This window comes from Onychomys torridus, chromosome 6 (assembly GCF_903995425.1).
Source record: "Onychomys torridus chromosome 6, mOncTor1.1, whole genome shotgun sequence".
Taxonomy (NCBI): Eukaryota; Metazoa; Chordata; class Mammalia; order Rodentia; family Cricetidae; genus Onychomys; species Onychomys torridus.
In genome coordinates this window covers 67,586,947-67,605,086 of record NC_050448.1, presented here as the reverse complement: position 1 = coordinate 67,605,086, position 18,140 = coordinate 67,586,947, and the positions used below count along the sequence as shown (strand labels likewise).

Genomic DNA, 18,140 nt, shown 5'->3' with positions numbered 1-18,140 from the left:
GCACAATGTGTCCCTGAAGTTAGCATCAGTGTGAGGGGGAGTGGGAACCTCACCAACGCTGTCGTTCTCTAGTGGCAAGATCAACTCCATGAAGGAGGGGAAGCAGATCTTCTAAGACTGTGGTTCTCTATCTTCCTAATGCTGCAACCTTTTAATACAGTTCCTCATGCTGTGGTGAACCCCTCAATCACAAAATTATTTTCGTTGCTGCTTCATAACTGTAATTTTGCTACTGTTATGAATCGTAATGTAAATATTTGTGTTTTCCAATGGTCTTAGGCAACCCCTGTGAAAGGGTCGTTCATCCTCTCTGCAGGTTGAGAACCACTAGTTTAAGACTTGGGATCTAGTTCTGTATGTTGATCCCAGGAGGCAGAATTTTGAGCCAACCTGGGCTATAGAAGAGCCTGTCTCAAAAAAAAGGGGGGGGGGGGGAGAGACACAGTCCAAAAGATTTCAGACACCATTGCCCCACCAAAAATCAAGTTCTACCTAACACCATCACTCGCTTCCTAAGGGTCACTGCCTGGAATTTCGTTGTTAGAGCAGCTTACATATTAATGTGCACACAGTGGAGCCAAGCCCATCGGGCATGCTTAGTTATTCATCTTAAGTGAAAAGTTTTGAATGTTTTCTCCTGAAGAAAAGTCTTAAGAAGAGGAAGCTGGAGGAGGAGGAGATGTTAGCCTCCTGAAGTCACTCAGATGTGGGAAGGGTGCTAAGTCTGTGCCTTCCCTTTTCACTGGGGCTGCCAGAGTGGCCTCCTGTGGGTTATGCCCCAAATCAGACCAGTCGGCCATCCCTGCACTAGTCGCCTGGCCTCCTCATTCCAGATCGCCTTTTCTCACTGTCTCCTCTGCATCTCTGCTGCCTGGGGAAGCATGCAAATGCCTGGGACAGCTTTGTTGTTTTACAGGAGTGCAGGACAAAGCCAGGACATGTTCAACAGTGTCCACAACAAAGGACAGTCAGTGAAGTGGGGTGGAAGCCCACCCTTTGTACCCACAGGCCGCCAGTGTGTGGCCTGAGGCTGAGTGGCTCAAAAAACATCCGTCTGTTTGTATTCCCCTGCCTCAGCCAACGGAGACAAACCATCTCAAAACCAACACATGGAAAGGAAAAGACTTTATTTCTCTACTGGAAGAATCCATCTGTGAGAAAGAGAAAGACCAGGGGCATAAGAGGCGCCCTTAAAGAGGCTTCAGAGGACAGGACAAAGAACTTCCAATGAGGTGAGAGAGGCCCCTGGTCACTTGTCCTCTAGGAAGAAGTCATTGTAGGCCATGCACAGTGTGGTCAGGAACACAGAGTACTCCTTGAAGTCAATCTCCTGGTCGCTGTTCTTGTCCAGGCTCTTCATCAGGTTATCAATGCTGCTCTCCTCCATCTTCTGCAAGGGCCCAGGGGAAGGACTGCTCAGGAGCTTGGCCCCAACCCATACCTTTACCACAGGACCTGACACCAAATGGGGGTCACGGACCTGAGTGCTGATTCCAAGTGAATTATAGTAGGAAGGCTAGTCTAGCCTTTGCTCCTGGGACATCCTCCCATCCAAAGAAAATATAATCTATAATTTATACAAATGCCTACTAAAAACAGCTTGAGTCCTGGGCTCTGCAGCCATGAGCATCATCCGAGTCCCAGACTTAGACTGCCCATATTGTAAGGCCAAGCTGGGAAAGGACCCAGACATGACTATATACTTCTCTGTAAGATCAGTACACTGGAGCTGAGAAGCCAGCATGCCCCCAGCATGCCCCTGACACTGGATTTCCTCCCAGTTTGGTCCCTGCATCCCAGCTTCTCTAGGAAGTTAAAGACAGCCTTAGGGTAGAACAAGCAGGCAGACCCCGCTCTCCCTCCATTGCAATCAGTTCCAGGTCTCCCTTGGATACAGGATGTTGATACCCAGGATGCTGGAAACAGCCTCTCTGTAACATGACCCTGGTCCCCAGACTAGGCTCCTCCCCTGGGGCTCTGTCCCCCAGTAATTAGCACCTGATAGACCAGCAGCCTTTCCCTCTACCTTCATTAACTCCAGGACAGCAGGGTGGTTTCTAGCATATATATATATATATATATATATGCCAGACCAGGCATGATGGCTCTCAATCAGAGGCAGGTGGAACTCTGTGAGTTGGAGACCAGCCCAGTCAGGAGCTACAGAATAAGTTCAAGGACAACCAAGGCTATACAGAGAAACCCTGTCTCAAAAAGAAAATGTATATGCCATGGTGAACTTCATGTGCCACAGACAGGCCTGGGAACAGTGACACCTGCTTCACCCCTACCCATGGACATACTCCAGGAACCTTCTTCCTGAAGAAACAATGGGATTTAGGACTTTATTGTAAAGATAAATAGGAGATTGGTGCGGAGGCCTAGCCTGGAATTCCAGCTCAGCCTCAATGGACAAGTTCTCTGATGTATTTGAGGCTCAATTACTTTATCTTTTAGACCTTCAAATTAGCCAGCCACCACTCCTATCATGTCCATCTAATGGGAACCAATGCTCTCTCCTTCCTACCCCATGTTCATAAATTCGTCTGTTAGTTTACTTGACAACATCACTTAGGACCTTGGTTATGCCAGGCAGAGGGGAGAATCAAGAAGAATCCCTATTCTTGAGTTATACACAGCCAAAACTGGCTCCCACATCCCTCAGACCCTCAAGATCCCTAACACAGGCTATGCAAACCATCATCAAAGTCTCCTTTATGTGATCTCAGAGGCTCCCAACGGTATTAGCGCACCCAGACTCACCTCCTTTCCAGTGGAGACTGATTCATTCCCCAGCACAGAGGTCTAGAGCCTTAGTAGCCAGAGATGCCAACCACTTCCTCTATCTCTGGCCCCTGGCTTGCAGTAGGTGGGCATCTCCCAGAAGGGGTGCTCAGAATGTGTAGTGGAATACGAGAGAATGGTCACCTACCTCTGCAAGACTCAGTTCTGTCTTGATCAACTCCTTCAGTTCTTTCCTGCTCAGTGTCAGCTTGCTCCCCTCTCTCCCTGAATATTTATGGAACGTGGTGACCATGGTGGTCAGGGCCTTCTCGAGAGGAGTCTCCATAACGTTGTGCACTCTGGGGTGAGAGAGGGGGACAATCACAGCACTGGAGAAGCTAGACTTGCTTCTCACCAGTCATACCCAAAGGCATTCTTGCCAACTACCATTGACAGGAGCCCCCAGTGAGACCAAATTCCATCAACAAGAAGATCGCTGTGTATATAGACAGGTTGTAATGAGAACCATGACAAATCCTGGCAGCCAAAGGAGTGAGAAGGGAGGCTGTGGGCTTTCCTGATCAAGAATGCTGACCAAGAGATCCAGGAGCCAAGATGGTACAGGACAGCCTCTTCAAAAGAACAAGATTTTCATCTTCCCCACACAGTTTAGGTTCTGGCTTTCCAGCCACCGTTCCCACCTAATCACCCTCCTCTCCAGCCTCTGAGTCACGTTAGACGAAGAAGTCTCATTGTAAGGGTGTGGGGGCAAAAAAAGGAGTCCAGGGGTCAGAGGGGGTTGGGGCAGAAACTGAGAGATAAGATCTCAGCAGGAAGCAGGAGAGAGGTGACTGGACTTGCCCAGTGACCTCCAGTCTACTGCCCAGAGAGCTTCACCCATAGCCTGATAGGGGCAGGGGCGGGTGGGTGGGTACGGACATGGCCAGGAGGCATAGCCACTCCCTAAAAGAGCAGAGAGCTGGAGCTTGTGGGTCTCAGGCTTAAAAACCACTTCCCCTTAAAGAGGAAGGAAACAAAGCCCACAGTGGAGGCTTCTGCAGATCCTGTGGAGAACCCTGAGCTAGGTAGGAGGGTGGGGACTCCTACCCTGACTCCTATGTCTAACTCAAGAAGTTCTTGAGTTGGACTGAACCCATCATTCATCTCCTGCCACCCAGACTATCAGCTTCTCCCCGCCTCCTGGATGCTCAGCCAGACCACAGTTCAAGGCAAGGAAGGGACTCTGAGCATCTGCAGGAACATCTTGCCCATTGCACTCTACACCTCCTCCCTTCCTCTCTCCTCCCTCCCTTCTCTCTCTCCCCGAGAGAGTGTCTCACCACCCTAAGATGACTACTCTCAAACTCGTGATCCTCCTGCCTCAGTGTTCTTGCTCCTAGGGTTGGATTCTCAGGAAATCCCGACAGTCACAATTCCATGTACTCTGCCCTCTCCTCCCTAAGTCCACTCCCACTTGTGAGGCCAGGCCTTCCCTGTGGAGGTTTCCACATCTTGTCACACTCTTCCTAGCCCAGGCTGGTGCAGCAGAAATGAAGGTCATCTGAAGGAGACACTCACCAAGGAAGAAGTGAATCTGGAGAATCGAAGCTGCGGCCACAGCCTCCCTGCCAGTGCCCTCTGCTTTTATTCCCTCATCCCCAGTGCCCAAGAGAACCAGGAGGCGTGGAGCCAATGAGAAGGGAGCAGAGACATGAGGAGTTCCAGAAAAGGCTGAAGGGAACCCCCTCTGGAAACTCTGACGTGCTGTTTACCAACAGGGCTGGAGGTGGCATGTGAAGGTCACCATGGCATACACATTTTCAATACCAGAAACCAATTTTCCTACTAAACCTCACCATCTAGTGAAGCAATTGGCTGAAAAAGGCAAGTTGGGCTCTCCAGAAAAGAAACAATAGAAAGTGTGGCCCAAGCACAGGGTCTATCTCCCCATATCCTAGGCTACTCTCCACGAGGAGACCCTCCATCCTTGCACACTAGTCCAAGAGCACAAAGGATCCATCTTGGGGTGGGCTCAGTGAAGGAAGATATTTCCTGCCAAGGACAGTCAGCTAAAGTCACTAGCTAACACAAAGTAGAAGATGGTAAATTGGGTTGGGGATTTAGCTCAGTGGTAGAGTGCTTGCCTAGCAAGCGCAAGGCCCTGGGTTTGATCCTCAGCTAAAAAAAAAAAAAGAAGAAGAAGAAGAAGAAGAAGAAGAAGAAGAAGAAGAAGAAGAAGAAGAAGAAGAAGAAGAAGGTAAATAATTGTCAAAGACTCCTGGGTTGGGGGATAAGAATCCAGGGTTGGGGAAGAAGTTCAAAGAAAGGCTCAGGACTGGATTGAAACTATGGCCTGGGGAAGAGGCTCAGGTTTAAGGTCTAGTCATGCATGGCTTAGAGACCACTCACGCTGACTCTAGGCACAGAATTTGGTTAGGGCATAGCCCCTAATGCTGACTGAAGTCCCACCCTAGCTGCCTAGTTCCTCTCCACTGCCCCCTTGCCATCCCATCACAGCTAGTGCAATAGGGATATAGCTGGGACTTGTCTCTAAGCAACGGCAGTTTCCAAAAGCAGAGAATGATGCAGGACAAGGCTCCAGGGAACACACTCCCATGGAAGATGGGCAGATTGGCTGGGAGTGCAAAAAAAAGAGAAGACGGGCTGAGCCTGGACCTAAGTCTCCATAGTCAAACTCCAAGGGAACATCTGAGTCACCTACCCCACTCCTCTGAGGCTGGAGAGAAAAGCACCATATGATGAGAAGGGAAGCCTGAGGTCAAGAGGAGCAAACCTGCCAGCCCTAGAACAGCTTCTGTGTATCCTTCCTTAAGCACCCTCTTATCACCCAGGCAGGGGCTTGCCGTCTAATCTCAGTCCCGTTCTCTGCACTCTGGGACCACTAACCCTAAGGGCAAGCAGCAGTTGCCTCCTGTTCTAGGGGTGAGAGAATGAGGAGATGGGTTCTCAATTTTCTTTACTAGATTCTATGGCCAAAATTACATCTCTAAAACTGTGGGCACCTCCTCTATCATCTCCTTCACTCCCACCTGGCCACTACCCACCTCCCACTTCTTCTCCCTGAGGTCCCTTGTCCCCCTCTAAGCAACATGATCCTTAGTAGATCTTGTCCCACAGCCCTTTGAGGGCTGAGACAGTGTGTTAAGAGAATGGCTATTTCAGTCAGCCATGGCAGCACACATCTGCAATCCCCAAACTCGAGATGCTGGCTAGGAGGATCAGAAGGTCAAAGCTAGCTTTGACTATAGGAGTGAGACCTCTTCTCAAAGAGAGAGAGGCTCTTGTGCTACTACAAAGGACCCCTCTATACCGCCCTTCTTCATCCAGCCACGAACAGGAAAGGATTAATCCGCTGTTCGAAGCCCATGAGCTGGAATGGGTGACAGGGAAGACCTGGACTATGAATGTCAAGGATGAGTGCCAGTCTACCTCCCCATCCTTCTCTGGCTTCGAGACTCCTTCCTTGTGACTCAGGCCTGTTGTCTTCCCTCCAGACTCCAACCAGCAACAGATGTGACCTTCAATCCCATTCCAACTTCAGCTTGAGCCCAGAGGCAGTTCTGGAGAGAGGAGGGAGGGTGGTGGGCTGGCTAACATCCCACATCTGGAGCCTTTCAAGCCAAGCCTCTGGTGGTTTCTGCCCTAAGTGTTCCCAGAGCTTGCTTTGTTGCATATATGTGGGTGGGCGCACACACGCACACACGCGTGCGTGTACACACACACACACACACACACACACACACACGCACACGCACACGCACACACACACACACACACTTGTATGTACACTACATCAGCCATTCTACCCTTCCTCAACCTTTTCTGGTTTTGTCCCCACAAAGCTCCAGCTCAACTCCCAGCAGCCCCTACCCCTACCCTGTGACATACCCTCCCTCAGCCCTCAACCCACAATCTCCAGTCTCTTAGGCAACAGATCATAGTTTCAAAACTCTTTATTGAACTTGCTCAGCATTGTGCATATGTGTGAAGAAACCAGAGTAAGGCACTATGCTCAGAACCAACGGGGAAGACCCCCACCATCCCCCTCCCGCAGACAACACCCCCACACTTCATCGGAGGAGTCTTCACTTCTTGCGGGGTTGTTTATCTGGGAAGCCTTCAAAGAATTCATTGCACATCATGGCGATGCAGGACAGGAAGATGCAGTATTCCTGGAAGTCTATTTCATTATCCCTGTTGCTGTCCAAGTTGCTCATCAGCTTCTGGAATCCAGCTTCATCTGTCCTTTTCTGGAGGCAGAAGAGGCACAGTTAGAAGCCAAACCCAAGCTAGATCTCTGCCTCCAGCCAGGAGCTCAAGAAGGCCTCCAGGCACTCCCTGGCAGCCTTGGGGCTAAGCTATGTAGAGAAGGACACTCCTTGGATGAGCACTTGGGATAGCTTGAAAAGGGTGGGACCACATCTTCCGGATGCTTGCTTTAATTATCTCATTAGGTAACAGCCATGACCGTGAAGCATCAGCTAATGCAAAGTGTTACAGAGGGGAGGATCTGCAGGTATTGGTGTGCCTCCACAATTGTGTCTTCACAGACCGAAATCCAACCTCTATTGCCAACAGTCCTGATCTAGGCTGCAGTTTCAGACACTGACTACCCTAGATGGTTGTTTCGGTTTTCCTGTATCTCTTCAGTTGTGGTCATTCTAAGCCTTCTCTCAGCTGAGGGCTAGAGAGAAGTAGATGCTTCACTGCGGTTTCACACCAAGCACCCGGAGCAAGCTCCCCGGCCTCCATCTCCCCACCCTAGGGATATATGCCAGCGGCAGCCAAGCTCTGCATCAAGGCTAGTGCCTACCAGAGCCCCATCCTCCTCCTGGGGATGCACAACCCATGAAACACACAGGCTGGACCCACTCACCCCCAGGAAGCTAGGCAGCTCCCTGGTCAGCAGCTCCTTCAACTCTGACTTGTTGAGCTTGAACTTATCACCCTCTTTGCCTGAGTATTTGTGGAAGGTAGACACCATCCTATCCAGAGCCTCTTCCAAGGGGTATGCCATGGTGACAGTTGAGACCTAGAGGCAGGAGACACAAAGGTAGCCTTACCACCCCACACCAACAGTGTTTCAAGAACTGGCTATGTGGCGTACATGTCACCCAAGTGACTCATTCTGCCTCCATTTTAAGTGCTCCATTCCAAACTACCCTCTAGGAGCACTTCAGGGGCCCATTGATGGCAAGAGGGTCATGTATGCTTTGGGCTCTGAAACCTCCAGAGCCTACCACACAAGCTCTGGAGGTTCATGCCAGCAGCTTGGGGGGGGGGCCTCCCCTCAGCCCTGGCCTCAACAACAGCAGTTTTCCATCCTTCACTCAGCTCATTCACTCCCACGACTCTACCACAAGCACCAGGCTCTGACCCATTCTTCTCCCTCCCGGCATTGGGCGAGGCTGCTGGCTGCCTGCCCAGGGGCCTACAGCGGAAAAAACCCAGCTGCTTGTGACCAGCTTTGGGAGGAGTGAGATGAGGTGGCAGAGGTAGGGGTACAAGGGGAGGGTGGGGAAGCTGGGCTCTCTTGGCCTTGGGTGCTGCTATATGCCCATAGGGCACTGATATGAACACAAAACACACTATGAACACAAAAGCCTATAGGGGGGATGCTCGAGAGATGGCTTAGTTATCCACTTGCTCACCACCAAGCTTGACGGCCTGAGTTTGATCCCCAGAGCCCACGTGGTAGAAGGAGCAGGCTGACTCCCACAAATTGTCCTCTGACCTCCGCAAGCGCACCTCGGCATGAGCCTCCCACCCCCAACCCACACCACGCGTGCACACAAGTAAATGACTGTAATTTAAATGTTAAAAAGCCTACAGATTCCTTCACTTTGCTTCATGCACCTGCTTCCTGCACACATTGGCTTGACTGCGGGGTGCCTATCCTGGGCTCCCAAACACGAACTTACACTGTAGCATCTCAGAGACTCTTGAGGGTTCAAATGCCATCTATACACTCTTTTTTGGTTTTCATTCTTGGGCAACACACACACACACACACACACACACACACACACACACACACACACACATGAGCCTCCACATCAGAATCTCTCATCTGGATCTATTAAAAACATCTGTCTCCCCTGCAGCCTCCCTTTCTCCTGTCCCAGCCTCAGCCGCTCCACACTGCTATCAGGCCAACACAACTCACCAGACCCAGAGAGAGGAAGTGCTGAACAGAGAGGTTTGGGGAGAGCCCAAATGTCTGCCCTATTTATACCCCGCCAGGCCCTGCCCCTGCAGGGGATGGCGGGGAGCATGGATACTGTGCTCTGGCTGTTGGTTGATGTAGTAAATGTTACAGCCCCCTCCACCAGCCCAGCCTGGAAACCAAGCTTCCTGGGGACGGCAGGCACAGGCGAGCAGTGAGTGAGCCCCAGTGGGCACAGCAGAAACCTGAATGGTGTGGATACCACCCAGTAGCTGCAGCTCAGCCAAAGTTTTAGGAAGTTTTGAGAAGGGGACAGCCTGGCCATGGGATGTGGGCCACAGGAAAGGAGATGGAGAGGTGATGAGCAAGAGGTGGAAGACTGCCCTGGAAATGTGTGGTCCTGGAATTGGGAAGGTGATCCCTGCCAGTGAGACAGTCGGTCAGCCCTCCTCTCTAGCGTAAACATCTCTCTGCCGTGATCAGTAAGATCCAGGGTGAAGACCAGCAAGTCAGGAGAGGCCTTGGGACCACCCCAGGTATTAAATGGGGAAGATGCATAGGAGGTCGTGATGGACCTAGGGCAGGAGTGAGGTCTGGAGGATCACGAACGGATGGAAGGTCCAGTGAGGGTATCAGAGGTGATGGGAACACTCAGGGTTGAACGCTCAGCTTGCAGAACAGAGTTAGAGGAGAAACAGATAAAATGGGGAGTCAGGATGAATCTCTAAGGATGAGGTAGAAACTCGGGAAATGAGTGAGGGTCAGAAATGGTGATTTGGGGCCCTCAGGGGGCTTGTGGTTTCAGAGATGGGGACCAATTGCCCCAAGTATCCCCTTCCCCCTCCAATAAATACAAAGCCTCCATCCCTGGCTGGGAGGAAGTATCTCAGAGGCTCTAGTCCCATTACTGCTGCTTTCTGGTCTCCCACAGCTACACTCACAACCACAACCACAGCCACACCCTCCCTGGAGTATCCCATCACAAGTACTGAGTTCCTCCCAAGGAGCCCCCTGCCCTCCTAGAAAGCCCAAGGGGAGGGCTTCCACCTCAAGACAGGGGACAGGGAGGTGGTGACAAAGACCCCCAGCCTCACCTGATGAGGGCTTGTATCGGCCCCACCCTCCTTTGAACACTGAGACTTGTGTAATCCTATGGTATCTGACACTGCCTTCGGAGCCCCTGCCTCCAGCCTCCTTCCTCCAGGGGTAATGAGCATAGAAAAGCAAAGGTTCCCAAGGACTCCATCCCAAAGTCCAGTGTGCCCCATCAGAAGAACCAGACCAAGCCGAGCTGACATTTCTTTATTAGGAGTTGCATAGGCCCCTGCCACAGTGGTCCTAATTGTGTGTACATGGCTGAGCCTCCAAAGTGAGAGCAGATGTTCTCCCTCCCAAGAACAGAAGCAAAGGCTGGCTACTGTTCCATCCCTCACTACTTCGACACGCCTAGGAAAGCCTCTAAAGCTCATGAGTAGCCAGGGTTAGCTTATCAGGGACCTGGTTAAGACCAGATTGAAAGGGGTACCACAGACAGGGTAGGAAGGGTGTGGCTACACACCCAGGACCACCTCAGGGACAAAGACGGAGCACTAGAGCAGACCTGCCCTTCCAGGATGGCACGCCCCTCTGGATCAGAGGCTACTGGGGGCAGGGGGGTTCAGGGGGGCAGTCTTTGAAGTACTCGTGGCAGTAGAGACAAAGGCTGGCAAGCGCGCGCACATACTCCCCAAAGTCCACCTCGCAGTCCTTGTTGGTATCCAGAACACTCATGAATTTATTGTAGTCACACTCCCGGAACTCACTCTGTGGAAGGGATGAGAAGGGAAGATCAGGAAAACCGGGATGAGGAGCCTAAGCAGCTTCCCACACCACTCCCCTCCTAAGGGTGGGCCTCCCCCATTCCAGCCCACCCCCTCCTGGGGGCCAACCTCATCCTACCCATCTTGATAAGACACCCATTTCCCAGCCCTGCTTCTCAGCTCATTTGCTGAGCGCCCACTCCTTGCTATGGCGAGCCTGCTGTGAGTTAGGTATTATCCACAGGACAGTAAGAGTGACTGTCACCCTCCTTTACATCTGATTTTGCTAAGACTCAGGCAGCCAAGTCAGCTCACTTCCTTAGATCCCCTCCCCACAGTCCAGTCTCTCCCTCTCGGTGCCCTGTGCTGGTGTTTGGCCCCAGGCCATTCTTTGCAGAGTCCACGCTGCGCCTTCCACTAGCAGGGAGAGGGATGAGGGTGCTCACCGGGGTCCAGGTGGGCAGCTCCTTCTGCAGCAGCTCCTTCAGCTCCGACTGGCAGATCTTGTACTTGTCCCCACAGCGCCCAGCATACTCCTGGAAGGTGCACACGATGGCAGCAACTGCCTGCTCCAGGGGCCGGGTCATCCTCACTGTCACAAAACAAGGATGTGACACACACGGAGAGCCAGGCCATCACTCTCTTCTCCCTCAGTGTCCCCAGGAGCTAATTCCAGACCTGTCAGTCTCTGCCATGCTGAAGTTGCCCTTTCTCTGAGCAGTCATCCTTGACAACTGCTTACACACACACACACACACACACACACACACACACACACACACACACACACACACACCAATTTACCTCCCCATTGTGCCTGTTGGGATTTTTCTGGACAGAAGTTTCATTTCTCCAACAGTACCATAAATTCCTCAGGAACAGAATATCCTACCCCATCACCTTCACCCCCAACTGTGGGTCTCCCAAGGATTGCTTCGCACAGGTCCTTTCTCACCCAAACACCTGGGAACTCTCAGTCTCCCACTGGACACTATGTGATGCAGCCCCTGGTCCTAAAAGCCTCTGCCCCTTGGGGACCTGGAGGCCCATCCTATAAAAATCCCCGCCCAGTGCTTCTTTGCCCTGGTGAGGCTAGTGCCAACAGGGATGGATGGTCAGCTTGAGGGGATCCCCTACCACCTCACTATGCCTCCTTCCCTGACCCAAAGAAGCTACAGTTGGGGAATCCTCCTCTTGCTCACTCTGCAGCCCTGGGTAAACTGTTTCTCTCTGAGTCTCAATTGTCTTTATCTGTAAAGTGGGTTAATCCAGTCTCACAGGCCTAGTCAGGAACATGGACCAGGTGTTCTCTGTGGAGTCCATCCACTCATAGATTTATTCATCTATGTCCTGCCCTATCCTGTATCAAGCCTCCATTGGGGGGGGGGGAGTCTTAAGACAGAAGGCTTTGAGAAGAGGCCCCCACTCTGATGGAAGGGAAGTAGTTCCTAGGGCCCCTTCCCTCCCCCCCATTTCTATTGTCCCCTTCCATTGCCCACCCAGCCTGGGCAAACCCTGGGCAGGCAGGAAGGCAATAGTCATTTCCATGGGAGTCCAATGACTCACTCAGGGGACTGGAGTCCTGCAACACAAGGCAGCCAGAGCCAAGACTCTTCTTGGTGAGTTCCCTCTGCTGGGAGCAAATGGCCAGCCAGGAAGTAAGGGGGGTGGGGGCTGAAGGGGCAAGCATTGCCGGGGTCTACTTCATGACAGTCCAGGGCTGGAACAAGGATCCACATTCCCAGTAGAGGAAAGGGCCATGATCCCCAGAGCTCAGCTCCTGGGAGTCCCGTGCTCCTCCCAGCCTGCCTGGCGCCACTTCAGCTGCTATTTCAGAAGCTTGGGGCTTGAAGAGTCACAGGAATCCTCTCCTTCCTGGCAGCCCTAGCCTGTCCCAACTCATCCCCAGGAATGAAGCAAAGAGGCTCCCTAAGGGCTGCACCAGAACCATAGATAGCCCATTGTCCCACATTGGGCACACTTCCCAGGCCAAACCACCTTACAGACCCTTAGTGTTCAAGGGAACCTCTGAGTTTACCATATCCCTCACCCCTTCACCTGCTAACATAACATCTCTGCTCCCGTACCAGGGCCCTGTATCCAGGAACAGGCTAGCTGTTGAGGGGTCACGGAGCTGCCCCAACCCCCAGCCCAAGGCAGTTAGTTCCCAAGCAGCCACACTCACCACTGCTGCTGGTGCTTCAGCTATTGGAGCCTAACAACTGGGTGTCCCTATTTGTAGCCTCTCGGGAGGTGAAGGGAGCAATTATAAGGACCCAAGCAGGTCAACACTGAGGCTGCCCTCAGGGTCCCCGGCCTTCTTCCCTCAGTAGCCTCTATTACAGGCCCACCACCCACCTAGCAACGCACACATCAAAGGCCCAGTCTGAGTCTCAGACACCACTCCCAACTCATCCCCCCTCCCCCTGCCCTTCCCCAAAGCTGTGAACTGGTGACAGCTCTTGGTAACATCTTCCAGCCACACACATCCCTCTCCTGGGCTCTTTATTGGAAAGAGACCCAGAATACAAAACGGGAGCCCGCCTTGGATTCTCTTAGGTTGTACCTTCTGAATCCCTGTACAGGGGAGGAGACCTTGGGACCATCCGGCTAAGGTCCTTATTTACAGGTGAGAAGTCTGAGGCCATGGGACATCCTCTTTGCCCCGCCAGACCACTGAGTGTTTGGTGGCCTTTGGCTGTGAATTGCTTATTTCACTGGAGGAAATTGTTGTGAGGTATTTTTGAGACTTAGAAGGAAGGGTGTTCCTAGGGAGCCTCCAGCTGTCAGGGCTGGAACTTTCTTGCCTCTCTACTCCCAGTGATATGGATGAATTTGGGCCACAGATTCATGAAAAGCTGGCCATGTTCCTGAGCTCCGAGGAAGCTGGTTTCCTAGTCTGCTGCTCTGCTCAGCACTGGGGCAGCTTTCCAGGCAGTCCTAGGGGTAGAGCATTCATTTGCCTTTGAGCTTCAGGGTATTGTCCCTTGGGGGCTCAGCATCACCGCTCTACTTGTGCCCCCTCCTCTGTGAGCCCTGGATGTCAACTCATGGCTTCCTCATTCCCCAGATCATCAAACCTAAATCCAAGTTTAGGCTTGGCCAGAGCCCCAGGGTCCCCTGCTCAACTTTGCAGATTTTGCTATCACTTGAGCATTTTTAACCAGGTTTTTGTTTGGTATTCTTGTTGTTTTTTAAAGATTTATTTTTATTTTTATTTGTGAAGATGTGCATGAGTGTTGTGTACATTAGTGCAGGTGCCCACAAGGGTCATAGGCATTGAGTCCCCATGGAGATGGGGTAACAGGTGGTTGTGAGTCACCTAATGTGGGTGCTGGGAACCAAACTCTGGTCCTCTACAAAAGCAGTACATACTCTTAACAGATAAGCCATCTCTCTGGCCATCACTTAAAATTCTGATGTGGTTTCTCTCTTTCTCTCTCTGTCTCTCTCTCTCTCTCTCTCTCTCTCTCTCTCTCTCTCTCCTCTTCTTCTTCCTCTTCTTCTTCTTCTCCTCCTCCTTTTGAAACTGTTTTTTTTTCTTTTTAAGATGTTTATTTTATGTGTGTGAGTGCCTGCATATCTGTATAACACATGCCACCTCCCAAGGACGTCAGAAGAGGGTATTGGATCCCCTGGAACTGGAGTAATAGGTGATTGTGAGCCACAAGGTGGGTGCTAGGAACAAAAGCTGATTCCCCTGCAAAAACAGCAGGTACTTTTAATCTCAGAGCCATCTCTCCAGACACAATGGGGCTCGTTTTGTTTTGTTTTCTGAGACAGGGTCTCTCGACATAGCCCTGGCTATCCTAGAACTTACCATGTAGAATAGGCTGGCTCCATCTTACAGAGATCCGCTTGCCTCTGCCTCCTGAGTGCTGGATTCAAGGCGTGTGATACCATGTCTGGTCTAGGTTTTTCTTAATATGTTGCTGTTCTTTGATGTTTTGAAAAAGATCGTTTTAATTTTGTCCAGCATTTCCTGCTGTTCTCAGCTGGCATAGGCCGAAACTACCATTGACCAGACACGGAAATCTGCTGCTGCTGCATCTCTGCTCTCTCCCCCACCCTTCAGCTTCCCTGTTTCACAGAAAGAAAACCCAACACCCAGAAGAGTGCGGGAAGAAGAGGAGCCTGGCTTCCCATCAGTGACAAAACCCTCATGCATGTATGGGCAGCTCTTGACCTCACCCTGGGCCCAGCACCCAGCTTTCCCTGGGCCACCATTTCCTCCTGGAGGCTGCCAGCCGTGTGGGTAAGGGGAGTGAGCAATTGAGGCAGAAGGAAGGAAGAGCTGTGATTAACCCTGTTTTATTGGCAAGAAGTTATGAGCAGTTTGGGACAGAGGACAGAGATGGTCACAGAGGAGCAGAAGGAGGGGCCAGAGTGGACCAGCAATTAATTTGCTTCTAGGTCAATGACTTATTCCCACCTGCTACCAGCCACCTTAAGCCTGTCATCTCTGCTCTTGGGACCTGATTTTCCTCATTGATGGAAATAAACGTAGTAACCATCTCATAGGGTCATTGTGGAGTTTGAGTTAGCACAAGCAAGGCACACAGAAAAAAAATGTTGCTAGAATATAGTAAGGGCTTGGTAACTGTTAACCCAGAGAGGTGATGAGTTGCCCAAGGTCATACAACCAGTGAGTGAATGGCAGACTAGCTAGCTAGTCACTGTTCATACAAGTCATTAGAGGCACTGATTCTAGGCATCCGGGGTATAACATAAACAACACAGACACAGTCCCTCTCAAGGGGGATGACAATCTAGTGGGAGAAGCAGCCAATAACAAACTCGTGTTAATAAGCTGCAGGAGTCCAACAGCCTAGCTCCTGAGCCCATGTGCTAGCCAGCAGCCTTTCACGTTTCTGGCACAGCCACAGTTCCTAAGAACACTGCATCTTTGTCCATGAGGAGATAGCTGGGAGAGGCCAAGAGACTTGTCTGGCTAGAGATGTGGGGTTGGAGGAAGCATATAGAAAGAACACTTCATTGGGCCTTCATTCAAACCCCACACCCTCCTCACCACCTGACTTCCACATGTTTGTCCTTTATCTTGTGAGAAATTTAATTTCCTTCCCTCCAAAGAGGATTTGGAGGATTCTTACCCTAAGAATCCAAAGTGTTGCCTCGTATGGTGGAACATGCCTTTCATCCCAGCACTTAAGCGGCAGAGGCAAGCCGATCTTGGTGAGTTCAGGCCCAGCCTAGTGTACACAGCAAGGTTCAGGCCAGTCAGAGAGACATAGCGAGACTTTGTCTCAAAAAGAAAATACATTTCAAAGTACTTTTTGTTACCAGTTGTTACCATGGCAATGTGAGGGCTCTGGCCCCCAAGTCTAACTCGAAACACGCTGAGTTCCCTAGATGGAGGAGGGGAGAGAAAGATCCAGCCCTTCCTCACTAGATCATCTTACTCCTCAGCTTCTGCTGCCACAGAGATGGAGGTCAAGACTCTAAATTCTCTTCCCTTGTTCCCAAAAACCCTTCTTAAAGGGCCTGGAATCTTCCTGCCCTACTGAAAGTTTTCCAGCATCTACCCTGAGCCCTTTTCTGCAGTGACTCCCAGTGCACAGCAGTGGACCCCAGATCAAAGGCCTGGACTAGAGCCATCCTCCTTCCTTCCTGCCCACATGCTCCACCCCCACCCTTAGGCTGAACCTCCTACCAGGGCGTCTCACCTAGCTCCCCAGGACGGTGAGCTGACCGCTGAGAAATGAGCTGTTGCTGGTGACTGAGGCGCATGGCCTCAAAGGATCAGCAAGAGGGTGCCCTGTGTGCGTGTGAGCGTGTGCACAAAGGGTGAAGGCAGATGCTAGCCAATCTGGCCGGACTTCTTACAAGCTGAAACCCTGACTCTCCCCAGCTTCCCCTCTGTCTCCTCACTATCACCACCATCGCCTAAGATCCCTGGAAAACATGTCACCCCTCTAAAGGGCAGAGTCTGGTCCTGCACCTCAGGGCAAAATAAGATAGTGTCCCAAGAATCTGGGCATTCTATTTCTGACAACGGGGCCTTAGCCCTAGAGCCAGAGTGACCACCCAAATCCAATAGCCCCATGAGGTTAAATGAACCTAACTGAAAGCATTGACCTGCTTTCTGATCTTCTAGGCCAAGTGTGGAGAACATATGGGAAGGAGTATCCATTTACTGGGACCAGCACTGGGGCCAGAGAGGAATCTGGAGCCAGAGCCAAAGCTACAGAATTGGAGCTGGGAAAAGAGAAAGAAGGGAATCTAACCTGGACCCAGAAGAGCCTGCAGAGGTTAGATCTACTGCTTGTTTTGACAACCAAGCCAAAGGCTGGTTGTGTCCACTGCACAGAAGGGAACAGTAAGTTGGTAGAGATCAAGTGACCCACGTGGGAGCTGTGGAATGGGGTACCAGTTCACGCCATTGTTCCAGAACCCGTAACTGAGTGGGTGTTGAGAACCAAACTCGCTCTGTTCTTCTGAGTAAACAATACATGCTCTTACATGCGGAGGCATCTAATTCAAGCTTTGCTTGCTCTTAGTTAACTTTGAAAATCAGTAACTTTGGAGGTAATGAGCTGAGCAAGTCTCCTAGTTCAACTGACATCTCTAATGTTTGGCTTAAAATGATAAAAGTCATCTAGCCCAGCCCCACCCTCATTAATGCCTGAAGCAGATGGGAGAGCTGGCCCTGTGTTTATAAGAGCAAGAGAGCCAACCCTGTTAGCACAGGTGTGGGCGAGCCAGCCCCAAAGTTGTAAACATGGGAGAGCTGAACTCATCTCTCATCCGGCGGACCAACCCTACAGCTGCCCAGGCCCAGGCCCAGACCCAGGGTTACAACTTGGTCCATCCCAATATCCACCCCATCTATGTATGCTCTGCAGGAGCACGTGAAGGGACCTGACCCAGAGACACAAAGCTGCGGGATCTCCATAACACAAGGTAACAACAGGATACCCAGGAAGAGTCCTAGTGAGGGCCAAGCATAGAGTATAGTACAAACCAGAGGCCTCGAACTTCACCAATGACTCTGCAGTGAATACTGGCAAATAAAGATGTATGTACAAAGGGCTTTACAGTGGGACTCCCTGTGTCACACTGCAGCTTCCAAAACGAGATTTCGAATTTTTTCCCTTTATTTGTTTTTTTCTCTTAAATTTTGTTTTATTTGGGGGAGCAGCAGGGGCAGAGAGCAGATGTGAAGGGATGAGGAAACGAACAGGATCAAGATACATGATGAAAAAGACATATAGAATTAATTAATTAGTTAGTTGTTGGTTAATTAATTAAAGTCACCTAGGTGCCGGGTGGTAGTGGCGCATGCCTTTGATCCCAGCACTCAGGAGACAGAGGCAGGAGGATCTCTGTGAGTTTGAGGTCAGCCTGGTCTACAGAGCGAGTTTCAGGTCAGCCAGGGATACACAGAGAAACCCTATCTCAAAAACAAAACA

General features: G+C 51.1%; 3 protein-coding genes across 3 annotated transcripts; all 3 read right to left on the bottom strand.

Moving 5' to 3' along the window:
- Positions 1-1,110: 1,110 nt before the first annotated feature.
- Positions 1,111-4,313, bottom strand: S100a5 (S100 calcium binding protein A5). Its single transcript, XM_036189701.1, has 3 exons — positions 4,303-4,313; positions 2,933-3,083; positions 1,111-1,390 (listed from the first exon to the last, which is right to left on the bottom strand). Exons 2-3 carry the CDS (start codon positions 3,068-3,070, stop codon positions 1,250-1,252), a joined length of 279 nt encoding a protein of 92 aa, XP_036045594.1. The 5' UTR covers positions 3,071-3,083; positions 4,303-4,313; the 3' UTR covers positions 1,111-1,249.
- Positions 4,314-6,682: 2,369 nt separating this feature from the next.
- Positions 6,683-7,776, bottom strand: LOC118586086 (protein S100-A4). Its single transcript, XM_036191213.1, has 2 exons — positions 7,622-7,776; positions 6,683-6,995 (listed from the first exon to the last, which is right to left on the bottom strand). Exons 1-2 carry the CDS (start codon positions 7,760-7,762, stop codon positions 6,831-6,833), a joined length of 306 nt encoding a protein of 101 aa, XP_036047106.1. The 5' UTR covers positions 7,763-7,776; the 3' UTR covers positions 6,683-6,830.
- A 2,418-nt stretch (positions 7,777-10,194) lies between these two features.
- On the bottom strand, positions 10,195-12,950 carry S100a3 (S100 calcium binding protein A3). The gene is made up of 3 exons (XM_036189485.1): positions 12,896-12,950; positions 11,157-11,302; positions 10,195-10,714 (listed from the first exon to the last, which is right to left on the bottom strand). The coding sequence occupies exons 2-3, from the start codon at positions 11,295-11,297 to the stop codon at positions 10,550-10,552; spliced, it is 306 nt and encodes a 101-aa protein (XP_036045378.1). The 5' UTR covers positions 11,298-11,302; positions 12,896-12,950; the 3' UTR covers positions 10,195-10,549.
- Between the last annotated feature and the right edge of the window lie 5,190 nt (positions 12,951-18,140).